This window comes from Trifolium pratense, linkage group LG4 (assembly GCF_020283565.1).
Source record: "Trifolium pratense cultivar HEN17-A07 linkage group LG4, ARS_RC_1.1, whole genome shotgun sequence".
In the NCBI taxonomy this organism is placed as follows: domain Eukaryota; kingdom Viridiplantae; phylum Streptophyta; class Magnoliopsida; order Fabales; family Fabaceae; genus Trifolium; species Trifolium pratense.
In genome coordinates, this window is record NC_060062.1 from 51,523,082 (window position 1) to 51,545,437 (window position 22,356).

Genomic DNA, 22,356 nt, shown 5'->3' on the forward strand with positions numbered 1-22,356 from the left:
TATTTTTTTTTAGTAATTTTTTTGGGATATTCGATTTATATTTATAACAGCCCACCCCCATTTTTTGGGCTAGCTCTACCACTGGATTCAGGATTCGATCCCAAGCTCGTTGTAACAAAAAAAAAAAGAAAACCAAAACCCCTAAAAGTAGTTTAACTTTGCTTTCCTTCGCATATTAAACAACAACAAAAAAAAAATCAATTTTCTACTCCTTCTACTTTCTCTCTTTCAATCATTTTATGATCCAAACAAATCATAAAATGTGACTAACAACTATGTTTGCTTCAATGTTGATAACGTTTAAGAATCATCAGCACATAAATTTGTAGACACTTACAAGCAACTTTAAAGAAATACTCAAAAAGTTAAAGACTCTCTTTGTTGGTGTATTCATTGAAAGTTAGGACACAAAAATATGATTTGGCTTGACTAGTCTTGACTATAATAATAAGGTAATTCACAAATAAATTAGAAGGAAATGTATTACTAAAATACATTATCCGACTCAAATATATGAGAAATGATTGAGGAACACATAATATGTTTGGAATACTCTTATTTCTTTTTACGAGTAATATTTTTTCCCATGCCTCGGATTTCGTACTCATGGTCTATATGTTTTGAGGTGATGTCGGATACTGGAAAATTAATTTTTCAAACAATTTTCAACTCTAGGTTTTCACATCCAGCTTGAGCCTTGTGTCGTTCAAAGAGATCTTGAAGTGCTTTAATAAACTCACTATGTACTTTGGCAACCTAAAAACAAAGGGAAAAAGATGATAAAAAAAATGTTATGACTATCTCTCCTTTTAACAAAAAATATGCATCTTAAAATATTTTCACTTAGTAACCCTAGCTCACTTATGTTTGTAATTTTATTTTATTATTTTGGAAAAGCATGTTTGTAATCTTTGCGAGTGTTAACATCAAAGTTGGGTGATAGATAAGCCATTAGATTTGATCTGATGAATAAATAAAAAATGTTAGAAATCTTGAATTTGATCCCAACTCTATTGTAAATAAAAAAAATTGGGTGATAGATTATTGTGCATGGATACATGAATAAATAAATAAATGGGCGCAAGCTTTACTTTATGCATTTACTTTTCTAAAAAAATTACACATAAGTTTTATTCTGAATGCACATAAAATTGTATCTTTTTCAAGAGAAGTTCTAGAAATACTTATTTTAATATCACTTTTAACTTTTTATTTAGTAAAATTTACATAGCCCCCCCTATTTTAGAAATAGAACCCCACCCCCTGTATTTTTTTCTTTCTACTCTTCATTTTTGCCATTGTATAAAAATTTCGGAATGCGTTTTTTGAAGTTTTTCTAGTTCAAATTCGGAAAATACATTACAAAGTTTTTCCCAAAGCAAAAAAATTCGAAGAATGTGTTCGAAATATTTAGTCAAAGGCAAAAATGGAAATCTGGGAAGAAAAGAAACACGGGAGGTGGGGCAGAGAAATATTCATGGGCCCTATATAGATATACCTGATCTATTGTTGGTTCTGGATTTTTCTGAAGCTGAATTGGTCTACCCACAGCAACATACAATGGTTTCTTGAACGGTATAGGAGATCTATATAAAGAGGAGAATACATATCATCAATATGAGTTATGCTATTTAATACGGCAAGAAACACATGATGAACAATTTTAAAACGAATAACATGGGGTTATCGTAGCGTTATTCTTGTATTTTGTTAGTTAGGGATTCGTAATAATTAACAAATAGTATTTTGTGTAAGTTTTATGACGAGACAAGTCAATAATGTTACTTTTGTCAACAAAAAAAAGAAGTGAATAATTTTACTAATTCTTTGGCTTTGCTCAAAGCAACTTGTCCATTCCAATGGTTTTATCATGCTCCACATTGTTTTGTTGACAATAATTGTTATGAATGAAATGTCCTGATTTCTTGCGGTAAAAAAAGATTTTGCAATGTCTATAGCTCAATTGGTTAGGACATTGCATGTAAAATGTAGACTTTCCATCTTTAAAAGTGAAATTCTAACAGTTAGATTATTTGTAAAAAAAAAAATGACTTTGCACTATATATATACCAACTGCATGCAAGAACAACTTATAATTGTTATTTATAGGTTCCCTACACTGTATATGATCTTATTCGAGGCAATATCGAATAGTACATGTAGACACATCTTTCAACTAGTAAATGTAGACCATAAAATTTAGAAGAAAAAACTTTAATCAGTAAATAAGTTACAATCTCGATTGAAAGATGTGTCTTTACTATTTGAAATAATTTAGTCATTATAATGTTTCGAACTCAGAACCTCTAGCATAGCTTTTAGGCTTTAACCCGTGGTGGATTAGGATACAAATTTATGAGAATGAATCTTCTCAATTTTGTTTTCCTCAATTTTCACATCTCAACCATCAATCACTTTTTGTTGGAACATGATGAAGAATTTGGAGGGAATTTGGTATTGAAATAAACACAAGTTCAAGAACCATGTGTAGTGTGAATTGAAAAAAGACTCTTTGAGTCCCACATTGGAAAAATCACACTACTTGGTAGTGTTTATATACCACAAGTTGGCAACCAAGGGTGTGCCCTTGGGGTACCCACTTTTGTAAGAAATGGAGACCACACACAATGTCGAATATCACACACGCGCGCGCCGCCGCCGTCCGGCTCGGGTCGGGCTTGGGTGATATATTAATTTTTTAATACTAAGAAAAAGAAATTTTTGAATTTAAATTTCTTTTAGTGTGTCCCTTAATTCGCACATGTTAAATGTGCTTAGACCAAGTCTGAACAGATTTAAATCTGTTAAACGGTCAAAAATACGTGTCCCTTAAATCCCTGATTTTTTGCCACGTTTTTTCCTTTGACTGAGCAACTTCAGCTCCTGAAAACTCTCTGATTTCAGCTCCCTACTTGCCTATAAATACCACTTCATTTCTTCAGTTTTGACTCACTTCTTTTTCTCTGCATTCTGAGAAAACTGCTTCTTTCCTTCTCTCATTTTCTTCTTCGAAATTATTTCTTGTTGTTTCAAAATTTGAACGGTTGTTGCCGTAGAATTGATATTCGTATATCAATTAGAGTGGTTCGAAATTTCGACCATACTTGGTGTTATTCTGGCCGATACTACAGTGCAGTAGTTCATCGGTATTTATTTGATAAACGGCTGTTTTATCCTGGGGACTTCGCGGTTGATATACTACAGTGCACTTCTTTGAGTAGTACCGCGAAACGTCTTAAAGAAAGCGACCTAGTACGCGACTCAGCCAATAATTTGTTTCGTTGCCAATTTTGAAAATTCGTTTTTCTGTTTTTTTAAAAAGTCAGTAAACCGTTTTACAACAATTTTAAGACGTTTCGAAAATATCATGGCAAACGAAGAGATTATTGGTAATTCATCTGTCGGTGCTACCGAAAGGCCGTTTAAGTTTGAGGGTAACCATTTCAAACGTTGGCAGCAAAAAATGTTTTTCTTCCTGACTCTTAAAAAATGTGCCTACGTTTTGAAACAGCCCATTCCTGTTGTTCCTGCTGAAGCTTCGGCTTCTGGAACTAATGAACAGACCGTTAACACCAACGGTGATGCTGTATCTGCCGAGAAAGATAAAGGCAAGGCCACAGCAGAACAACTTAAAGAAAAAGCGCTGCAACTAGAAATAGATAGGCAGCTCTGGATTGATAATGATTATGTTTGCAAAAACTATATCATTAATGGATTGGAGGATGATCTGTATGATTATTACAGAACTTACAATACAGCCAGTGATGTGTGGGAGGTTCTGAGTAAGAAGTATGATACTGAGGAAGCTGGTGTGAAGAAGTATGCTGTCAGTAGGTATTTGAAATACCAGATGGTTGATGAGAGGTCGGTGGAAGTGCAGTCACATGAACTGCAGAAGATTGCTCATGAGATAATAACTGAAGGTATGCCTTTACATGAGCAGTTTCAAATTTCTGTTATAATTGATAAGCTGCCCCCTAGTTGGAAGGACTTTAAGAATCAGCTCCGTCATAAGACAAAGGAGTTTTCCATTGAGGGTCTGATTACCCGTCTTCGAATAGAAGAAGAATCTCGGAAACAAGATATGAAAGAGGAAGAAAAGATATTGGTTGTTTCTAACACCAATAAAAAGAAATTCGGTGCAGCTCTGAAGCCTACGGGCAAACCATTGAAAAATCAGAATCAGAGCCGCATTCAAAACCGAGTTAAGAGTGGTAACCCGGTTAGGGGCCATATTGCTAAGCAACAGCAGCAACAACCACCTCCTAGAAATGACGCTGTTGAGCCATTTTATTGCTTCAATTGCTGGAAAACAGGTCATATATCAAAGAAGTGCAGAAATCCAAAGAGGCCTAAACCGGCTAATCTTGCACATATTAATGTGAATGTGGCTGATGAGCCATATGCTGCTATGATCACCGAAATTAATATGGTCGGTGGTACTGATGGATGGTGGATAGATACTGGCGCTACCCGCCATGTCTGTTATGATCGTGCTATGTTTAAAACATACACGAATGCTGAAAATAAGAAGGTGCAGATGGGTAATGCTCATACATCTGATGTTGCTGGTGTTGGAGATGTGGTTTTGAAATTCACCTCTGGAAAGACTCTTATCTTGAAAGAAGTCCTTCATGTTCCTGAGATGAAGAAGAATCTTGTTTCTGGTTTCCTCTTAAATAAGGCTGGGTTTAATCAAACTATTGGGGCTGATATGTACACCATCACTAAGAATGGTATTTTTATTGGGAAAGGGTACGCCTCTGATGGCATGTTTAAACTCAATGTTGATGAATTTATTATGAATAAAATTTCTCCTTCTGTTTACTCTTTGTGTGATTTTAATATTTGGCATTCTAGACTTTGTCATGTTAATAAACGCTCAATTTTGAATATTAGTAACTTAGGATTAATTCCTAAACTTAGTTTTAATGAAATAGAAAAATGTGAATTTTGTAGTCAAGCAAAAATAACAAAGAGCAAACATAAATCGGTTATACGAGAATCTGAACCAATGGACCTTATACAGTCTGATATATGTGAATTAGATGGAACCATGACTAGAAATAACAAACGTTATTTTATCACTTTTATTGATGATTGTTCAGATTATACTTTTGTTTATTTAATGAAAAATAAAAGTGATGCTTTTGATATGTTCAAAATTTTTGTGAAAGAAATAGAAAATCAATTTAATACGAAAATCAAAAGACTTCGTAGTGATAGGGGAACCGAATATAATTCTAGTTTATTTAATGATTTTTATAAACAACACGGAATTATACATGAAACGACTGCACCATATTCCCCTGAAATGAATGGTAAAGCAGAAAGAAAGAATAGAACTCTTACTGAATTAGTTGTTGCTATTATGTTAAATTCTGGTGCCGCTAAACATTGGTGGGGGGAAATAATCTTGACTGTCTGCTTTGTTTTGAATAGAATTCCCAAATCTAAAAGAAGCGAATCCGCTTATGAAATATTAAAGAAAAGACAACCAAACTTGTCTTATTTAAGAACTTGGGGATGTCTAGCCTATGTCCGCAAACCGGACCCGAAGCGAGTTAAACTCGCTAGTAGAGCCTATGAATGTGTATTCATTGGTTACGCAGCAAACAGTAAAGCATATAGGTTTTACGACCTAAATGAAAAAGTGATCATAGAATCTAATGATGCAGATTTCTATGAAAATAAATTTCCCTTTAAATCAAGAAATAGTAGGGGCACTGAACAGGATAATATTCCTGAGTCGAGTCACTTACCAGTGATACCAAACGCGGATAGCAATGACGAAGTAGAAAATGAACTTCGTAGAAGCAAACGTGTAAGAGTTGCTAAAGACTATGGTCCGGATTATGCGACCTTTACATTGAATGAAGATCCAACAAATCTTCAAGAAGCCTTGTCATCGATGGATGCAGATCTTTGGCAAGAAGCTATTAATGATGAGATGGATTCTCTAGAATCTAACAAAACTTGGCACTTAGTAGACTTACCTCCCGGCTGCAAACCAATTGGTTGCAAATGGATTTTGAAAAAGAAACTAAAACCTGACGGCACAGTTGAAAAATACAAGGCTCGCCTTGTAGCCAAAGGTTTTAGACAAAGAGAAAATATAGATTTCTTCGACACATTTTCACCTGTCACTAGAATAACGTCCATTCGAGTACTTATTTCAATAGCAGCTATTTATAACTTAATTGTACACCAAATGGACGTTAAAACTGCTTTTTTAAATGGTGACTTAGAAGAAGAAATCTATATGGAACAACCCGAAGGATTTGTTATACATGGACAAGAAACTAAGGTCTGCAAGTTAGATAAATCTCTGTATGGTCTCAAACAAGCTCCGAAACAATGGCATGAAAAGTTTGATAACTTAATGATATTGAATGGGTTCAGACTCAATGAGAGTGACAAATGCATTTACTATAAATGTGATGGCAACATTTGCACTATAATATGTCTCTATGTAGATGACATGTTGATATTTGGCTCAAACCTTTCTGCCATAAATAATGTGAAATCACTGTTGAGTAACAACTTTGATATGAAAGATCTCGGAGAAGCAAGTGTGATTCTTGGAATAAAAATCACTAGGTCTGAGAAGGGGATATCCCTAGATCAATCACATTATGTGGAAAAGATCCTAAAGAAATACGGTTACTTTAACTGTAAACCTGCCTGCACACCTTATGATCCCAGTGTAAAACTGTTTAAGAACACTAGTGATAGCGTAAGACAAACAGAATATGCGAGCATCATTGGTAGTCTTAGGTATGCCACTGATTGTACTAGACCTGACATCGCCTATGTCGTGGGACTCTTGTGTAGGTTTACCAGCAGACCCAGTAATGAGCATTGGCACGCTATTGAGAGAGTCATGAGATACCTGAAAAGGACCATGAATCTCGGATTACACTATCAGAGATTTCCAGCTGTACTTGAAGGGTACAGTGATGCTGATTGGAACACCTTGTCAGATGATTCCAAAGCTACTAGTGGCTTTATATTTAGTATAGCCGGTGGAGCTGTATCATGGAAGTCTAAGAAACAGACCATTTTGGCACAGTCCACTATGGAATCTGAAATGATATCACTAGCAACTGCTAGTGAAGAAGCAAGCTGGTTGAGATGCTTGTTATCTGAGATTCCCTTATGGGAAAAACCTATGCCTGCTGTCTTGATCCATTGTGATAGTACTGCAGCTATCGCTAAAATTGAGAATCGTTTTTATAACGGTAAAAGACGTCAAATTAGAAGAAAGCACATCACAGTGAGAGAGCTCATCACTACAGGTGCTGTGAGAGTGGATCATGTACGCACCAATGATAACCTAGCAGATCCTTTGACGAAAGGACTGGCTAGAGAGAAAGTCCAAAATACATCTGTCAAGATGGGACTAATGCCTATGAAGTGAATTACTTATGATGGTAACCCAACCTAAAAGACTGGAGATCCCAAGAATTAGGTTCCAATGGGTAAACAACAAGTTGTAAGTAATATGAGATGAACATGCAAATTAAGAAGCATGAATCCTGAAATGAGAAAGGTTGAGTTAGCAAAACTCTTAATGAAATCTATACTCTATAGGAGTGGAGTACATCAGGAGTACTCTTGATAGAATCACCTATATGAATGTGGAACTGAGGCCGGTTCCTCTGGAGTTTTGGGGCGAATTCCTAGAGCATTCATGAAACTGGGATAGAAGTGCAGGGCCATTAAAGCACGGGCCTTAGAAAACACCTTAAGAAAGGTTGTGTGCTGGTTTGAGGAAAATCTGAGATAGAGTTCCAAGACTAAATGTCACTCTTGCTTAATCAGGCTCTTACTGGCTACGTGAAGGTTCCAAGACTTAGATCACCTTCGCTTATGCACAATCTTACTGAAACGTTTAACGTTATGACTGAAACAACTTTTTTAAATTCAAGTGGGGGATTGTTGGAACATGATGAAGAATTTGGAGGGAACTTGGTATTAAAATAAACACAAGTTCAAGAACCATGTGTAGTGTGAATTGAAAAAAGACTCTTTGAGTCCCACATTGGAAAAATCACACTACTTGGTAGTGTTTATATACCACAAGTTGGCAACCAAGGGTGTGCCCTTGAGGTACCCACTTTTGTAAGAAAGGGAGACCACACACAATGTCGAATATCACACACGCGCGCACCGCCGCCGTCCGTCCGGTCGGCTCGGCTCGGTTCGGGCCGGGCTTGGGCTTGGGTGATATATTAATTTTTTAATACTAAGAAAAAGAAATTTTTGAATTTAAATTTCTTTTAGTGTGTCCCTTAATTCGCACATGTTAAATGTGCTTAGACCAAGTCTGAACAGATTTAAATCTGTTAAACGGTCAAAAATACGTGTCCCTTAAATCCCTGATTTTTTGCCACGTTTTTTCCTTTGACTGAGCAACTTCAGCTCCTGAAAACTCTCTGATTTCAGCTCCCTACTTGCCTATAAATACCACTTCATTTCTTCAGTTTTGACTCACTTCTTTTTCTCTGCATTCTGAGAAAACTGCTTCTTTCCTTCTCTCATTTTCTTCTTCGAAATTATTTCTTGTTGTTTCAAAATTTGAACGGTTGTTGCCGTAGAATTGATATTCGTATATCAATTAGAGTGGTTCGAAATTTCGACCATACATGGTGTTATTCTGGCCGATACTACAGTGCAGTAGTTCATCGGTATTTATTTGATAAACGGCTGTTTTATCCTGGGGACTTCGCGGTTGATATACTACAGTGCACTTCTTTGAGTAGTACCGCGAAACGTCTTAAAGAAAGCGACCTAGTACGCGACTCAGCCAATAATTTGTTTCGTTGCCAATTTTGAAAATTCGTTTTTCTGTTTTTTTAAAAAGTCAATAAACCGTTTTACAACACTTTTTCTCCATTTCTTTTAAATTAAAATATTGCTTTATATTTATCATCCAATGGTCTATTGTTCCACATTATTTCCTTAATTTTTTTTTGCACTTGAGAGAATCCTTTCTCCAAATTTATAAGCTCGTGAAATGTAACTCTTATACATAGCAAAAGAAAGCTTGAACCAAAAAAAAAAAAACCTAGATCACTATGCATATAAATTTGTTTCAGAGAGAACAAATTGAGCAGTGAAAACAAAAGTAAAGAGATGGAGAATGGGGAGAACATGAAAATGATGCAATTTGAACTAAGAAAAGAAAGACGTACCCAAATATTCCCCAAAATATTAATGGAAAGATCTTCATAGACCTTGCAAGATTCTGAATTACCTTACCAGGAACTTTCCACCAATTATAGATATTTGTCTAAGACCAAAAGAAAAATATATTAAAATCAGTAATATCGAATTATATCACAGAGAAAATATGCTAGCGGAACCATTGGATAGATAGGCAAAATGACAAACCATTGTAAACTCACACATAAAGTGGAGGAACCGAGGTTCAAACCCAGTCATAGTGTCCGACACTATCATTTTAATTTCGGCATTTCTGTCAGTTGAACTAAAATTTATCGACATCTATATCTGTCTAATGTCTCTGATTAAATAATAAGGGTGTTTAATGTCCTTCTACTTGTATTTGTTAGACATAACACCATTTTAGTTAGTCATAACAACTTTCAAGTTGCATATTTTTACTAGGGACAAATAAATGATAGTGCTCATTCCTTAACGAGGGTGGTTATCTCTTATACTCCTCGCACTACGTTTCATTATCCCCTTGAATGTATTTTGAACTCTTCGAATAATGATATGAGTTAACTTGGTTTGAGTCAACGAAAAGAAATTTGTGATCTTTTGATGGATTTGAAAATCGTTCAAAACTTTGAGACAATTGAGGTCATCACATTTAAGAAATCCAAAGTCTCTCATTGTTTTTACGACTAAAACAATGATTTAATCCAATAATAAAAGTATAGAAAAAATTAACATATATACCTGACCAAAGCAAAAAACTGGAACAAGGGGGAGACCCATCTCCATTGCCATTCGAACAAATCCTCTTCTTTCTTTAAGAAATACATTCTATGTACATGTATATACTTCATATTAGAAGAAAAATCAGTGGTGTGAATTATTATTACTTTTGCCAAAAACAAAGTTAATTATTATAAAATTAAAATACATGCATTAAAATAGTACTCTCCAAATATCAAGTGACTTGAAATTATCAATAAACAAATATTTAATTCGGGCTTTAAATGTAAGATCGTATATATGAATTTTAGCCTCACTTTATTAATATTCTAAAATGATCTATTGAAATTATAAAATATAAATCAAGTTCTCTATTCAATAATTAATTGTTAATTTTGGGTAAATATTGGGTAAATATCCCTTTGGTTTTTGATCTACCACACAAATGAGTTATGCACTATATTTTAACTCAAAACTTTAAAATATTAGGGGTTCATTTGATTGACTTATTTTTTAGCTTATGCGAAATAGCTTATGCAAATAAATAAGTTTTTATGTATCATTATAAGTTTTGCAATGTAGTTTATGAGAAAATAACTTATAAAGATACAATTTTTATTAGTGAAAATTTATATCAATTAACATAAAAAAATATTTATTTACATAAGCTATTTTCATAAGCTCAAAAATAAGTTAAATTTAGGCTTAATTAGTAAAATGGTCCCTTAAAGATATTTTTGGTTTCACATTGGTCCCTTAAAGATAAAAAATGTCTGAATAGGTCCCTTAAAGAAAAAAAGGTCCGAATAGGTCCCTTAAAGACATATCTGTTAATCAGTTTGGTCATATTCGGACCTTTTTTTAGGGACCAAACTGATTAACGGAGATGTCTTTAAGAGACCTATTCGGACCTTTTTTTCTTTAAGGGACCTATTCAGACATTTGTTTTTTCTTTAAGGGACCAATCTGAAACAAAAAATGTCTTTAAGGGACCATTTTACTAATTAAGCCTTAAATTTATGTATATATTGTTCTTCTCACTTTTATGTTGCTTAAAATCGATTTTTACATCAAATGTGAGGCTATAAAAAGTGAAATATCGATTCTAAGCAACATAAAAGTGAAATATTTAAAATAAAAAAATACAAAGGAGAATAAAAAGTTATGTACCTCACAACCATGCTCCATAAAAAGTGTTTCTCGATTTCCACCAGGTACTATAATGCAACTATGGCCAGCTTCCAACAAGGAAATTAAATTTTTCTTCTCCACTGATGAATAACCCAACCATGTCCATACTTGTCTCAAAAATGGTATGTAGAAAGACTATTCATAAAATGAGAATGAGAAATATATTAAATTAGAATTCTTAATAATAACTTTCAATAATTAAAGAAAATAGTCAAAGGTAAATAAAACTTTTCTTGTTGTCCTTTAAAACTCTTAACTTAAGTAAATAAATAAATAAATAATAAATAAAAGAGAGTAAATTAATTCTTACTGCAGTGCTAACAAGAAATCTTATATTTGGAATAGGCATGAAGCCTACGTTTTCATGAAGTGCAAAAATGCCTAATGGGAAAATTGAATGTGGCTCATAGCAAAAAACTGCACAAAGGTCAAGTTATTTCTGTCAAGCTTTAATTAATAACCTGAAGATACAAATTAAAGTAGAGAAATATTAGAACATGAATGATGAGGCTTAGCAAATGGAGGATATATGTAAAATATCTAAAAATGATACTCCATCAATCTCATAATAATATTTACGTTTGTAAGTAAAAAAGAAAAAAGATAACTAATATACTTCTTGGTACTAATAAAAAATGTTATAAAACAATTGCACAGTGAATATTATTGATCTTGAATATAAACAACTAAAATCATTTAATCCATGTTATTGAGTAATATTGTTAATGATTCTCGAAAGACGTGTATTTACTTCATTGATTTATTTCAAAACTATAAAAATGGACAACATCATTTCTTTTGAGAAATGGAGATGATCTCTACTTAGATAGGACCGACTTACCACCCGACTTAAATCGACATAAATGCAAACAAATGGAAGCATCTGGTCGGTGCGGGTAAGGTCTCAGATCAATTATTGTGAAAAACTAATGATGAATGCATGGTTGCGCAGGACGATGCGGGTTTCTAAAAATTTACCTTAATATATAATCGAAATCAACCGAACAACGATTAATCTCTCTCTCCCTCTCCCTCTCCCTCTCCCTCCCCCCATCTTTGATAAATGAGAATGTTATATTTTACAATCTTATAATATGTTGAAAAGGATGTTCTAAAATATACTCTAATATTCTAGGTCAATTTGAATTTCTATTTACTATCTAGATATCTATTATTGTCTTAAGATTTATAAATTTTAAACAAAGTAATTTCAGTTTACCCCTTTGTTGTTTATTTAGTTATTCTATATTTTTGTCTTGTCTACGAGATGTTGAATTATTTGAAGAATATAAATTTATGGATCAATAGAATTTTAGATGTAGCAACAAAGTTTCAATCTAACCCACTAAAAATGACTCATTCAACCCGTCACTCGTATGATATGACCCCAAACAAATCAAAGATGTAGACGGTCAAAATTGAATCTAAATTTAAAAGTTAATGTTTTATCGATTAAATGATTTTCAACCTGAACCCAAACGATGCTCATCCGACTACATTCAAAAAGAGAGGATGTGACGACAGAATAAAAACGAGTTAAACATATAGTCCCCTCCACGTCAAAAACATTGTCTTTAAAGTAATTTGGAAAGAAAAAAAATTGCAGCAAATATTTTGGAGCATTTTGAAAACTTTGCAAATAATGTATAGAGAAAATAATTTTGTCGGCCAGTATACATAGGGTAGGGTCCCCTCAACTTCACAAATTTTTTTAATAAAAGTTAAACATATTTCAATCCAACGGTGGATTTTATAAAATCCGTATTCGTTATAATATTATTCGAGACATACGTATGGTGTACCACTTGAACCACTTGTTCATATTAGAAAAAGCCATAAACACATATGAATACATCTTGAATACAAAAGAATTATAATTTGACATTTTTTATTTTGACGCAAATAATCAAAAACCAAAAGAAATTTTTGGTGAGGACGAACATATCCCGTTTTCATTTTTAGAAACTAAAATCAAAATTCATAGTATTTTTAAGAATTAAAATCAAAATTTATCGTATTTTTAAGGTCAAAAAATTGTATTTATACGTAGGTTAATTAATACAAACCATAAGGTTGATTGAGATGGAAAGCTTCTGCATCCTCCAAGTGAAGCGTGATAGGGAAATAACTGCAAACATGTTTGCATATGAATCTGAAATATAAACAAAGGAAAATACTAAGCTTGTGCGTTTCTTAATAATTTAGAATTAAAAAAACTTAATTATCCCCTTCAATCTCATATTTTATATCACAATCATAAAAATAGTCCTCCACTTAATAAGAATCTGTAATGTATGCACAACTAAGAAATCAAATCAAAAACTTCGATTTTAAAATAGGAGAACTATTTTTATCGTGAGTTAAATATATTTTTAGGTTCGGTAAATATTTCAAATTTTGTTTTTAGTTTCTATATATAAAAAAAATTCAACAAGTAATTCATTACAAAAATGAAATGATTAAGCTAAAGAAAAAGGAAGCTCAAAATTAATTACCTGGATAATTTTTGACCCAATAAACTGTCCTTATCCACAGGAAGGACCGAAAACAGTATGAGAAAACCAAAGATCCTGACATGCAAATAGAAATTCCAACTTAAAACAATGAAGAAAAAAATTGAGTCAAGAGAAGGGAAAATGAGGAAAAAAAAAAGATTATGAAAACGAACAAAAGTGCTTTTGAGAGAGGAAGGAAGAAAAGAGCAAAGAGTATCAAAGAAACATTGAAATGAATTGCTCCAAAAGACAAAGACAATGCTACAACTGAGTTGAACAAGTTGCATGATTCACCGGATTCCTTATTTCCTCCGAACACTTTTTTCATGTTTTGTAGTTTTTAGTTTTATTGAATCTTTGAGGTAATTGGTTTGATTTATGAATGAGTCAACCGCTTAAATAATTTACTTCTCAGCTCTGTTTTTTCGGCTCTCTGCCCTATACTCCTTTATGTGCCTTCTTGTTGGGGTATTACTATAATAAATATAGTACATCGTTCAACGCTACAATAAAGTAGTTTGAACAATAAAGTTAATTGTAAAAATGATGGTTAAAATTAAGGGTCATGCTAAACAGTGTCCCCGGGGCACTTGTTAAGCATACCTAAAAAGGAAATAAAAAATAAAATTTATATTGAAAAGATAACTTTTTGTACTTTTGAGGCATTGAATGCACGCATTTTGAGACCAAATTTCTATTTTAACATGCTTAACCAGTGCCCCGGGGGCACTGTTTAGCATTTTCCTAAAATTAAAAGCTTCAAATATATATTAACTTCAAATTATGATAACATTGATAAGTACTCAAACATACAAAGTATCAAAATTAATTTTCCCTCTGGTTGAATCAAAGAGATTATAGGTGTTGGATCACATACGCAAATAGTCTCACATTGAATATAAGAGTGGAAGTTGGGAAACACATAAGTAACATATAAACTTAATACGTGACTTAAAAAATTTAGAAAAAGATATAGTGTCCAACCTTACTTTGTGATTACTCTTTGTTAGGATTTAACTCATAGTTTTACAGCTGTGCAATATTAGTAGTCAAACTTTCTGATCTTCTTCAAGAAATTCACTCCATGAAACAAGGAGAACGGTCTGTTAATGAATTTTTTACCTCCATGAAAATTGTTTGGGATGATTTAGAGGCTCTGCATCCGATCCCTATTTGTTCCTGTAACATTAGATGAAGTGTTTCCTTCACTTGCAGTAAGACTGTTGGTGCTAGAATGATATCGTGATTTATAACCCGGAGGAAAACCATGCTTCTCATAACAATCTTCAACAGTGTGATTATCTCTGTAACAGAAAGTACACTTTTTCGGAGGATCGCGACTTCCTGGACGAGATCTACCTCTCCCTCTTCCGACATAATTATTGGAAGGACCACGACCTCCTGAATGAGTAATACCTCTGCCTTGTGTTGATCTTACACTTGCATTATACATAACTCTAGAGTGACTGGTTGCAGTACCAGCCAAATGATCTTCTTGTTGAATAATAAGAGAGAAAACTTCACTAATTGAAGGTAATGGTTTCATGAGCAAGATTTGAGATCTGACTGTGCTATAAACATCATTTAACTCTTTTAGAAAACAGATGGCATACTCAATATCACGTTGATTGTGCATAATTTTGAAGGCATCACAACTGCATCTAACGTTACAGGAACAAATAGGGATCGTACGCAGAGCCTCTAAATCATCCCAAACAATTTTCATGGCGGTGAAAAATTCATTAACAGACCGTTCTCCTTGTTTCATGGAGTGAATTTCTTGAAGAAGACTAGAAAGTTTGAAATGAGTACCTTTGGTGAATCGATTGCACAGTTCGTCCCACAAAACGTTAGCATTATCGATATACACGACACTTTGAGTGATTTGCGGAGAAAGTGTGCGAGTGATCCACGACACGACCATGCTATTACAGCGCTCCCAATAATCAAACATTGGATCGTCTTCCTCTGGTGCAGGTAATTTGCTGTTGATAAACTTGATCTTGTTCTTTGATATGAGTGCACGTTTCATGTTGCGGCTCCATGAATGGTAATTTGTGTTATTTAATTGAAGTGAAATCAAAGCGGATCCTGGGTTTTCACTGGGATGAAGATAATAAGGAGATTGAGTAAAATCATGTGGTTGGTTTTGAATTCGAGAATTGGAAATCGGTGATGATTCCTCTGATTCAGAAGAAGAATCAGCCATGTTATGAGATTTTAGGGTTAACAATGAGAGAAAAGGGAAATTTGGGAAAAAACTATAATATGCTCTGATACCATATTAGAAGCGTAAAAGCAAAAATATTTTCATTGATATTGTTACGAAAAATCAAATTACAAAGGATGGTATATATACAATAAAAATGCAGCTGTCAATCTTGGTGCAAATAAGTGTCCAGCTGTCAATATTAACTCTCTAATAAAAACTATTAACTAGCTTTCTACCAAAAAAAAAACTATTAATTAGCTAATAAAAAGGAGTTTGACTACTAATATTGCACAGCTGTAAAACTATGAGTTAAATCCTAACACCCCCCTCAAGGTGGACTGTTAATATTCATGACTCCCAACTTGGAGTGAAAGTTACAAAAAGGTGTAGGTTCAAGAGCTTTGGTGAAAAAATCAACGAGCTGATTTGTAGAGCTGATAGGAAGTAGATGAAATAAACCTACCTGAAATTGTTGTCGTACAACGTGATAATTGATATCAATATGTTTTGTTCTTTCATGAAAAGTAGGATTTAAAGCAATGTGCCGAGCAAACTGACTATCACAATAGAGAAGAGCCGATTGAATGAAAGAGACCTGGAGATCTTGAAGTAGATAAGTGAGCCACTGAAGTTCACAAGTGGTAGATGTGAGTGCACGATATTCAGCTTCCGAAGAGGACCGTGAAACTGTGGTTTGCTTCTTAGAACGCCACGAGCCTAAGGATGAGCCAAGAAATATGCAAAATCCAGTAATGGAACATCGCGTGGTTAAGCATGAAGCCCAATCGGAATCACTAAAGGCTTTGAGCTGAAGAGATGATTCACTTGGAAAAAATAATCCTTGTGCAGGAGCACTCTTAATGTATCTTAAGATACGCATGGCAGCTTCATAATGATGAAGGGTGGGATGTTGCATAAATTGACTAAGTTGTTGAACATCAAAACTAATGTCAGGTCTTGTGTTTGTGAGATATAACAACTTGCCAATAATTCGACGATAAGCAGTGGGATCATGAAGTGGAGCCGAATTGTCTTATAAAAACTTCGAATCTCGAACCATAGGAGTAGAGCACGGCTTAGCAGCAAGAAATCCCATCTCGAAAAGGATATCTAATGCATATTTCTGTTGACAAAGATGAATTCCTTTGTGGGACTATGACACCTCTAGTCCGAGAAAATATTTTAAATCTCCAAGATCTTTATTTTGAATGTAGCATGTAATAAATTCTTGACAGATTCAATACTGCTAAGGGAATTTCCCGTAAGTATAATATCGTCGACATAGACCAACAATGCTGTGAAGGAACCATTTTGAGATTTGGTAAACAAGGAATGGTCATATTCTGAATGTCTGAAACCAAGAGAAACTAGAGCATTTGACAATTTTGAGAACCACTCTCTACTTGCGTGATGTAAGCCATATAAGGACTTTTGTAGTCGACAAACTTGGTTGGGAACTTCAGGTTGAAGCCCTGGTGGAAGTTTCATATATACTTCTTCATTTAAATCACCATGTAGAAAAGCATTATCCACATCAAGTTGTTTAAGAAACCAACTGTGTGCCGCTGCAATAGCAAGTAACAAACGCATGGTAGTAATTTTAGCAACGGGAGAGAATGTGTCAAAGAAATCTACCACTTCTTGTTGAGCTACTAGACAGACTTTATATCTTTCCACAGTATCATCAGCCTTGTGCTTGATTCGGTATACCCACCTGTAACCAATAACAACTTTGCCTGGAGGCAATTTTGTTAGATACCAGGTATTATTAGCAGCAAGAGCTTGTAATTCAACATTCATAACATTGATCCATTAAGAAGACAAAATGACTTGTTTTTAAGATTTGGGTTCAATAGAAGTGGAAAGAGCAAGAGTATATTTTAAGTGTTTAGAAGACAAAGAATTATAGGACAAAACAGAAGACAAATGATACTTGATGTTACCTGCATTAGAAGATGATGATGAACTTGCTGAGCAATGAAAGTCCTTCAAGAAAGCTGGTGTTTTGCGAGTTCTTTCAGATTTTCTAATTTTTGGAGAAGAATCAGATGTAGGAGTTGTATTGTGGACATAATCAGATTCGGGAGCAATGGAAATAGTAGTTGAGGAGGGTGGTGATGTGGGTGTATTAGATGGAATGTCAAATAAAAAGTCAAAATTTTGAGATGAATTTTGTGCATTATGTGGAGTGGTAGAAGTAACAACACCACTGGAGGTAGCATAAGGAAATATGGATTCATGAAAAATTACATTCCCAGAGAGAACAATTTCCCTAGAATGTAAATCAAAGGTAAGATACCCTTTTGTGCCATACCTATATCCCAAAAAAAAATACACTTTCTTTCTCTAGGATCAAGTTTAGTGCGATGTTGTTCCAAAGTAGAAACAAAACACAATGAACCAAAACTTTTAAATCCAAAAATACAGGTGGTTTATGATATAACATTTGAAAAGGGAATTTTTGATGCAGAACCAGTGTAGGCATTCTGTTTATTAAATAGACTGCATGAGATACAACATATGACCAAAAGCATTTTGGTAGACATGCATGAAAAAGGAGGCTTCTTGCCACATTCAATATATGACCATGTTTCCTTTCAACTATTGAGTTTTGTTGAGGAGTCTCCACACAAGACAATTGATGCACAATTCCAAAAGTGGTATAAAAATCAAGATAATTAAATTCAGCACCATTATCTGGTCTTATTATTTTGACCAATGCATTGAATTGAGTTTTAGCAAAATTAAGAAATGTGTGCATCAGTTGCCTATTTTCAGACTTTTCTTTCATTAAAAAATAATCCAAGTGTATCTAGTGTAATCATCAACAATAGTAAGGAAATATTTGTGGTCATGTAAAGAAGGAACAACAACAGGTCCCCATATGTCCATGTGGAGTAATTCAAAAGCATGAGAAGGAGTAGAAGTACTAAATGAAAAGGGCAATTTGGATTATTTATCCAAATGACAGAAATCACAAACAATTTTATTATTGAATTTGATATATGGAAAAACATTACAAATGTTTGTAAGAACTTTATGTGATGGATGGCCTAACCTAAAGTGCCAAATATCAAAATCGGAATTAGGAACATTCAAACTAGTAGTATTGATACTGTGAACATGTGTGGCAGAAAATGAAATAGGAATTGAAGGACAACTTGGTTCTTGAAGGTAGTAGAGACCATTGTAAAGCTTAGAAAGCCCTTTCATCTTCAAACTGGTAGCATCCTGTATATGGCAAAAAGAATCAAGGAAAGTGAGTTTACAATGTAAGGTGGATGTGAGACGATGGACAGAAATGATGTTAAGTGTGAAAATCATTAGAAAAATGAATGGTGCCCGAATATTGAGCAACAACTTTAGAACCATCTGGTAGTAAGACATTGATGGGTTTAATACATCTAAAAGTGGTAAAGTGTTCCTTGGAGGATTTGATATGGTCAGTAGCTCCAGTGTCAAGGATCCAAGGAATAGAAATACTTGAATTTTCATGCTGTTGAGTAGATGACTCAATAGGATTGGTGTAAGATGTATTGATTTTGGAAGAAGCATTTTTCTTAGATTGACCAGTGCTAGATTGTTGTAACATGTTCAAGATCTGCTTTAATTGTTCAGGACCAAGTAGGTCACCTGGTGCATCATGTGAAACTCCCTTAGGCAAAGAGGCTTCGGCATTAGATGAAGTGTTTCCTTCACTTGCAGTAAGACTATTGGTGCTAGAATGATATCGTGATTTATAACCCAGAGGAAAACCATGCTAACACTCTTAACGCAATGTAGTCATATAACGAGGCTAATTCATATTCCAACATAACTAACCAATAAGAAGGTGAAAAAGTTTCGAAGTATAATGAAACTAGTGGCATGCTTTCATTGTGGAGTTAATAGCTAAGGTTTGTGGATGGTGTTAAATGAGTAAAAATTCTAAAACTATCATATGCATGTGTATATTCTGAAACCTGAAGTATACACTCGATTTTCGAGAAATGCAATTAGCTCCAGCAGTGTGCCATTGTGGTGAACCACTTCAAAAGATATGATAAGTTATTGGGTGTTGTTCTTATTTCAAACATTTGTCAATGGCAACAAATAAAGAATTAATGCCCTCTTGTGTGACATTGTTCTTTTCAAGAAACATTAGATGCATTATGCGGCGCGTAATTTTGGGAAAAAATTGGGTTTCGTAACTAATGGCCACGCGCGGCGTGACTTTGCATTACACGCAGCATGGCTGGGTCAAATGTGACTGTTCCGTCATTGGAGACTGTGCAGTCTCGTTTTTCATCTCCCTTTCATCAATTTCAAAATACTCTATCTCTTCCCTCACCTTTCTCTTATCCGAAAACCACCATTTTTCAAACAAAACCACCTAAACTCCATTAAACCCGCTCAAAACCTTCCAAATCACCATAAAACTTCAATTTTCACTAATCTAAACCTCAATCTTCCTTCCCTAACTCTAAAATCACTCAAAATCGCTAAAAAATTCAATTTTTCCCAAATCAATTTCCTACCCATTTCTCTTAAATCATCACGAAAATCACTCATTATGTCTTCAATGTTGACTATATTAACTAGTAAGGGTAAGAAAAAGAAAAATACTCCAATACAAGAGCCACCAAAGAAGAAGAGACTTGTCAAAAGAGGTGGTTCTAAATATGGTGTTGGACAGTCCTCACATGCTCAACAAGGTCAACCACCGTTGTTTATGGTGCATGAACAATCTTCAGTGCCTCGTCCTCCTCACGTGCAACCGTTGAACAACACGTTCTTGAGTGAAGAAAATAGAGCAAGGTACAATTACATCAAAACTTTTACTATTAATCAAGAGAAAAGTTTTGGTGAGGATCTGTTAAGAGGAGTGCCCGAAATCAGTGAAGCTAGGCGTAATAGAAAATGGTTGAAATTTAATAAGTTGATGTTGAAGGATGGGCAAAATCCAAGAAACTCATTGTGGGTGATAAAGTTTTTAGAAAATGCTTATGATCCAACCGACCATGCACCTACCTTTAAGTCATATGTTAGAGGTGTAGAGATTGACTACTTTGCTGATGCCATTAATACTTTGTTGGGGTGTAAGATTAGAGAGACGTGTACCTTTCTTGATAAAAAGCGTCGGGTGTATGCTTCACTTGAGCCCGAGAGGACATTGATTAAGGACTTTGTGTGTAGGCCGGGCGCAAGATGGCTGCCCTTATTTGCAAGTTCAGTTCCCACAAGGATCAGGTTCGGAACCTTTCATCCAGTTGCTAGAGCTTGGGGTGAGTTTTGGGTCAAAAATGTGAGAGTGGTAGGTAATTCTTTAGAGATTCAGATTGACAATGCTGCTGCAGTAAAACTGATTGTGGAGGGGAAGTTCATTGATTTAGGCATTTGGTTGGCCAATGATTTTTATGAGATGGCCAATAATTCTAATCTGAAGTTAACTCTTAGTCACTGTAACTTGATTTATGCACTTTGTCGAGCCAACAAAGTACTTGGTGGAACTAATGATGGAGGAATGCATCATGTCCACCCCTTGGCTTGAGCTATTACACTAAACGCTATGAGCGTGGTGAGGTGGTTTACCCGGATCAAGCCGGAGAAGAAGATAATGCAGTTGTGCATGAAGAGGAAGAGATTAATTTGTTTGAAGCAGGTGCTCATCCGGACCAGCAGCAAGTCTCGGATAATTATCCAGCTCTGGAAGCACCTCTTTACACCCATTCTGTCAATAAGCTCGTTGCTATGCTGCATTCTATGGAGATTGCACAATATTCGGGGCTGACGAATATGTATTATGATACGCAGTCTTTGATGTATACGGAGGCTATGACGTATAGGGAGACTTTTCCACCACCGACTTTTGGTACTCTATATCCCATGGATCCTGAATAGGAAGCTCACAAAGCCCGAGAGATGGGCTCTTTTCTAGCTCGGCAGTCTTATAATTCTAGTTTGAGGAGCACTGAGTTGACTGAAATAGCAAGGAGGCGTAAGGCGAAAGAAGAAGAGGTTGCTGCAATGGAGCGGGAATTATTGGATGTTGAGGGGCTGAATCTCAATATGAATGTGTCATTCACTGATTTCTTAGACAGCAACCCGCCGGAGGAGTCTTGAGCTTTGAAGTTTGAAGGATTTGCTCTTATCCCTATCTCTATTGTTTGCATATTTACTATGTTGCATTTTGAAGTTGTTGATGTTGAATAAGTGTTTAGTATCTTTTGGTTGTGCTTGGATGACTGTACCTTTTAATTTGAATTTCTTCCTTGTCATGAGAAACTTTGTTTAATTTGTGCACTGTTTTCATAGAATTGCCATTTTCTTTCTATTACTTGAGTATCAATTGTTTGATTCTATCTCTATGTGATTTGTGATGCTTACAGTGCAATTGCTCGTTGCACTCATTTGATCGAGAGACAAAGGATGAACTTTCACACTTTGGCCGGCTCAATGATTCTACCCAACCGTGAGGTATTGAGCCAAACACTTATTTCTCCTTGATTATGAGATTCCACGCTTGGCTTGTCTCTAGAATTTGCTTATGTCCTCTTTAATTGATTGATT

General features: G+C 34.7%; 2 protein-coding genes across 3 annotated transcripts; both read right to left on the reverse strand.

Moving 5' to 3' along the window:
* Positions 1 to 416: 416 nt before the first annotated feature.
* On the reverse strand, positions 417 to 14,052 carry LOC123881447 (diacylglycerol O-acyltransferase 2D-like). Of its 2 annotated transcripts, XM_045930146.1 has the most exons (9): positions 13,769 to 14,052; positions 13,596 to 13,670; positions 13,167 to 13,252; positions 11,411 to 11,517; positions 11,080 to 11,235; positions 9,931 to 10,017; positions 9,198 to 9,295; positions 1,499 to 1,586; positions 417 to 756 (listed from the first exon to the last, which is right to left on the reverse strand). In XM_045930146.1, the coding sequence occupies exons 1-9, from the start codon at positions 13,921 to 13,923 to the stop codon at positions 655 to 657; spliced, it is 954 nt and encodes a 317-aa protein (XP_045786102.1). In that variant the 5' UTR covers positions 13,924 to 14,052; the 3' UTR covers positions 417 to 654. The 2 variants fall into 2 exon arrangements, with proteins under 2 accessions (XP_045786102.1, XP_045786103.1); XM_045930147.1 differs by lacking the exon at positions 9,931 to 10,017 and having other exon boundaries at positions 13,769 to 14,046.
* Positions 14,053 to 14,742: 690 nt separating this feature from the next.
* On the reverse strand, positions 14,743 to 15,804 carry LOC123922870. The gene has a single exon (XM_045975543.1). It carries the CDS (start codon positions 15,802 to 15,804, stop codon positions 14,743 to 14,745), a length of 1,062 nt encoding a protein of 353 aa, XP_045831499.1.
* Between the last annotated feature and the right edge of the window lie 6,552 nt (positions 15,805 to 22,356).

Coding starts and splice junctions, on each gene's coding strand:
- LOC123881447 (XM_045930146.1), bottom strand. CDS start 13,923: ATGAAAAAAGTGTTCGGAGGAAATAAGGAATCCGGTGAATCATGCAAC. Junction 11,236..11,410: donor GATTTCTTGTTAGCACTGCA/GTAAGAATTAAT, acceptor TTTTATGAATAG/TCTTTCTACATACCATTTTT. Junction 9,296..9,930: donor CAGTTTTTTGCTTTGGTCAG/GTATATATGTTA, acceptor TTTTGGTCTTAG/ACAAATATCTATAATTGGTG.
- LOC123922870 (XM_045975543.1), bottom strand. CDS start 15,804: ATGGCTGATTCTTCTTCTGAATCAGAGGAATCATCACCGATTTCCAAT.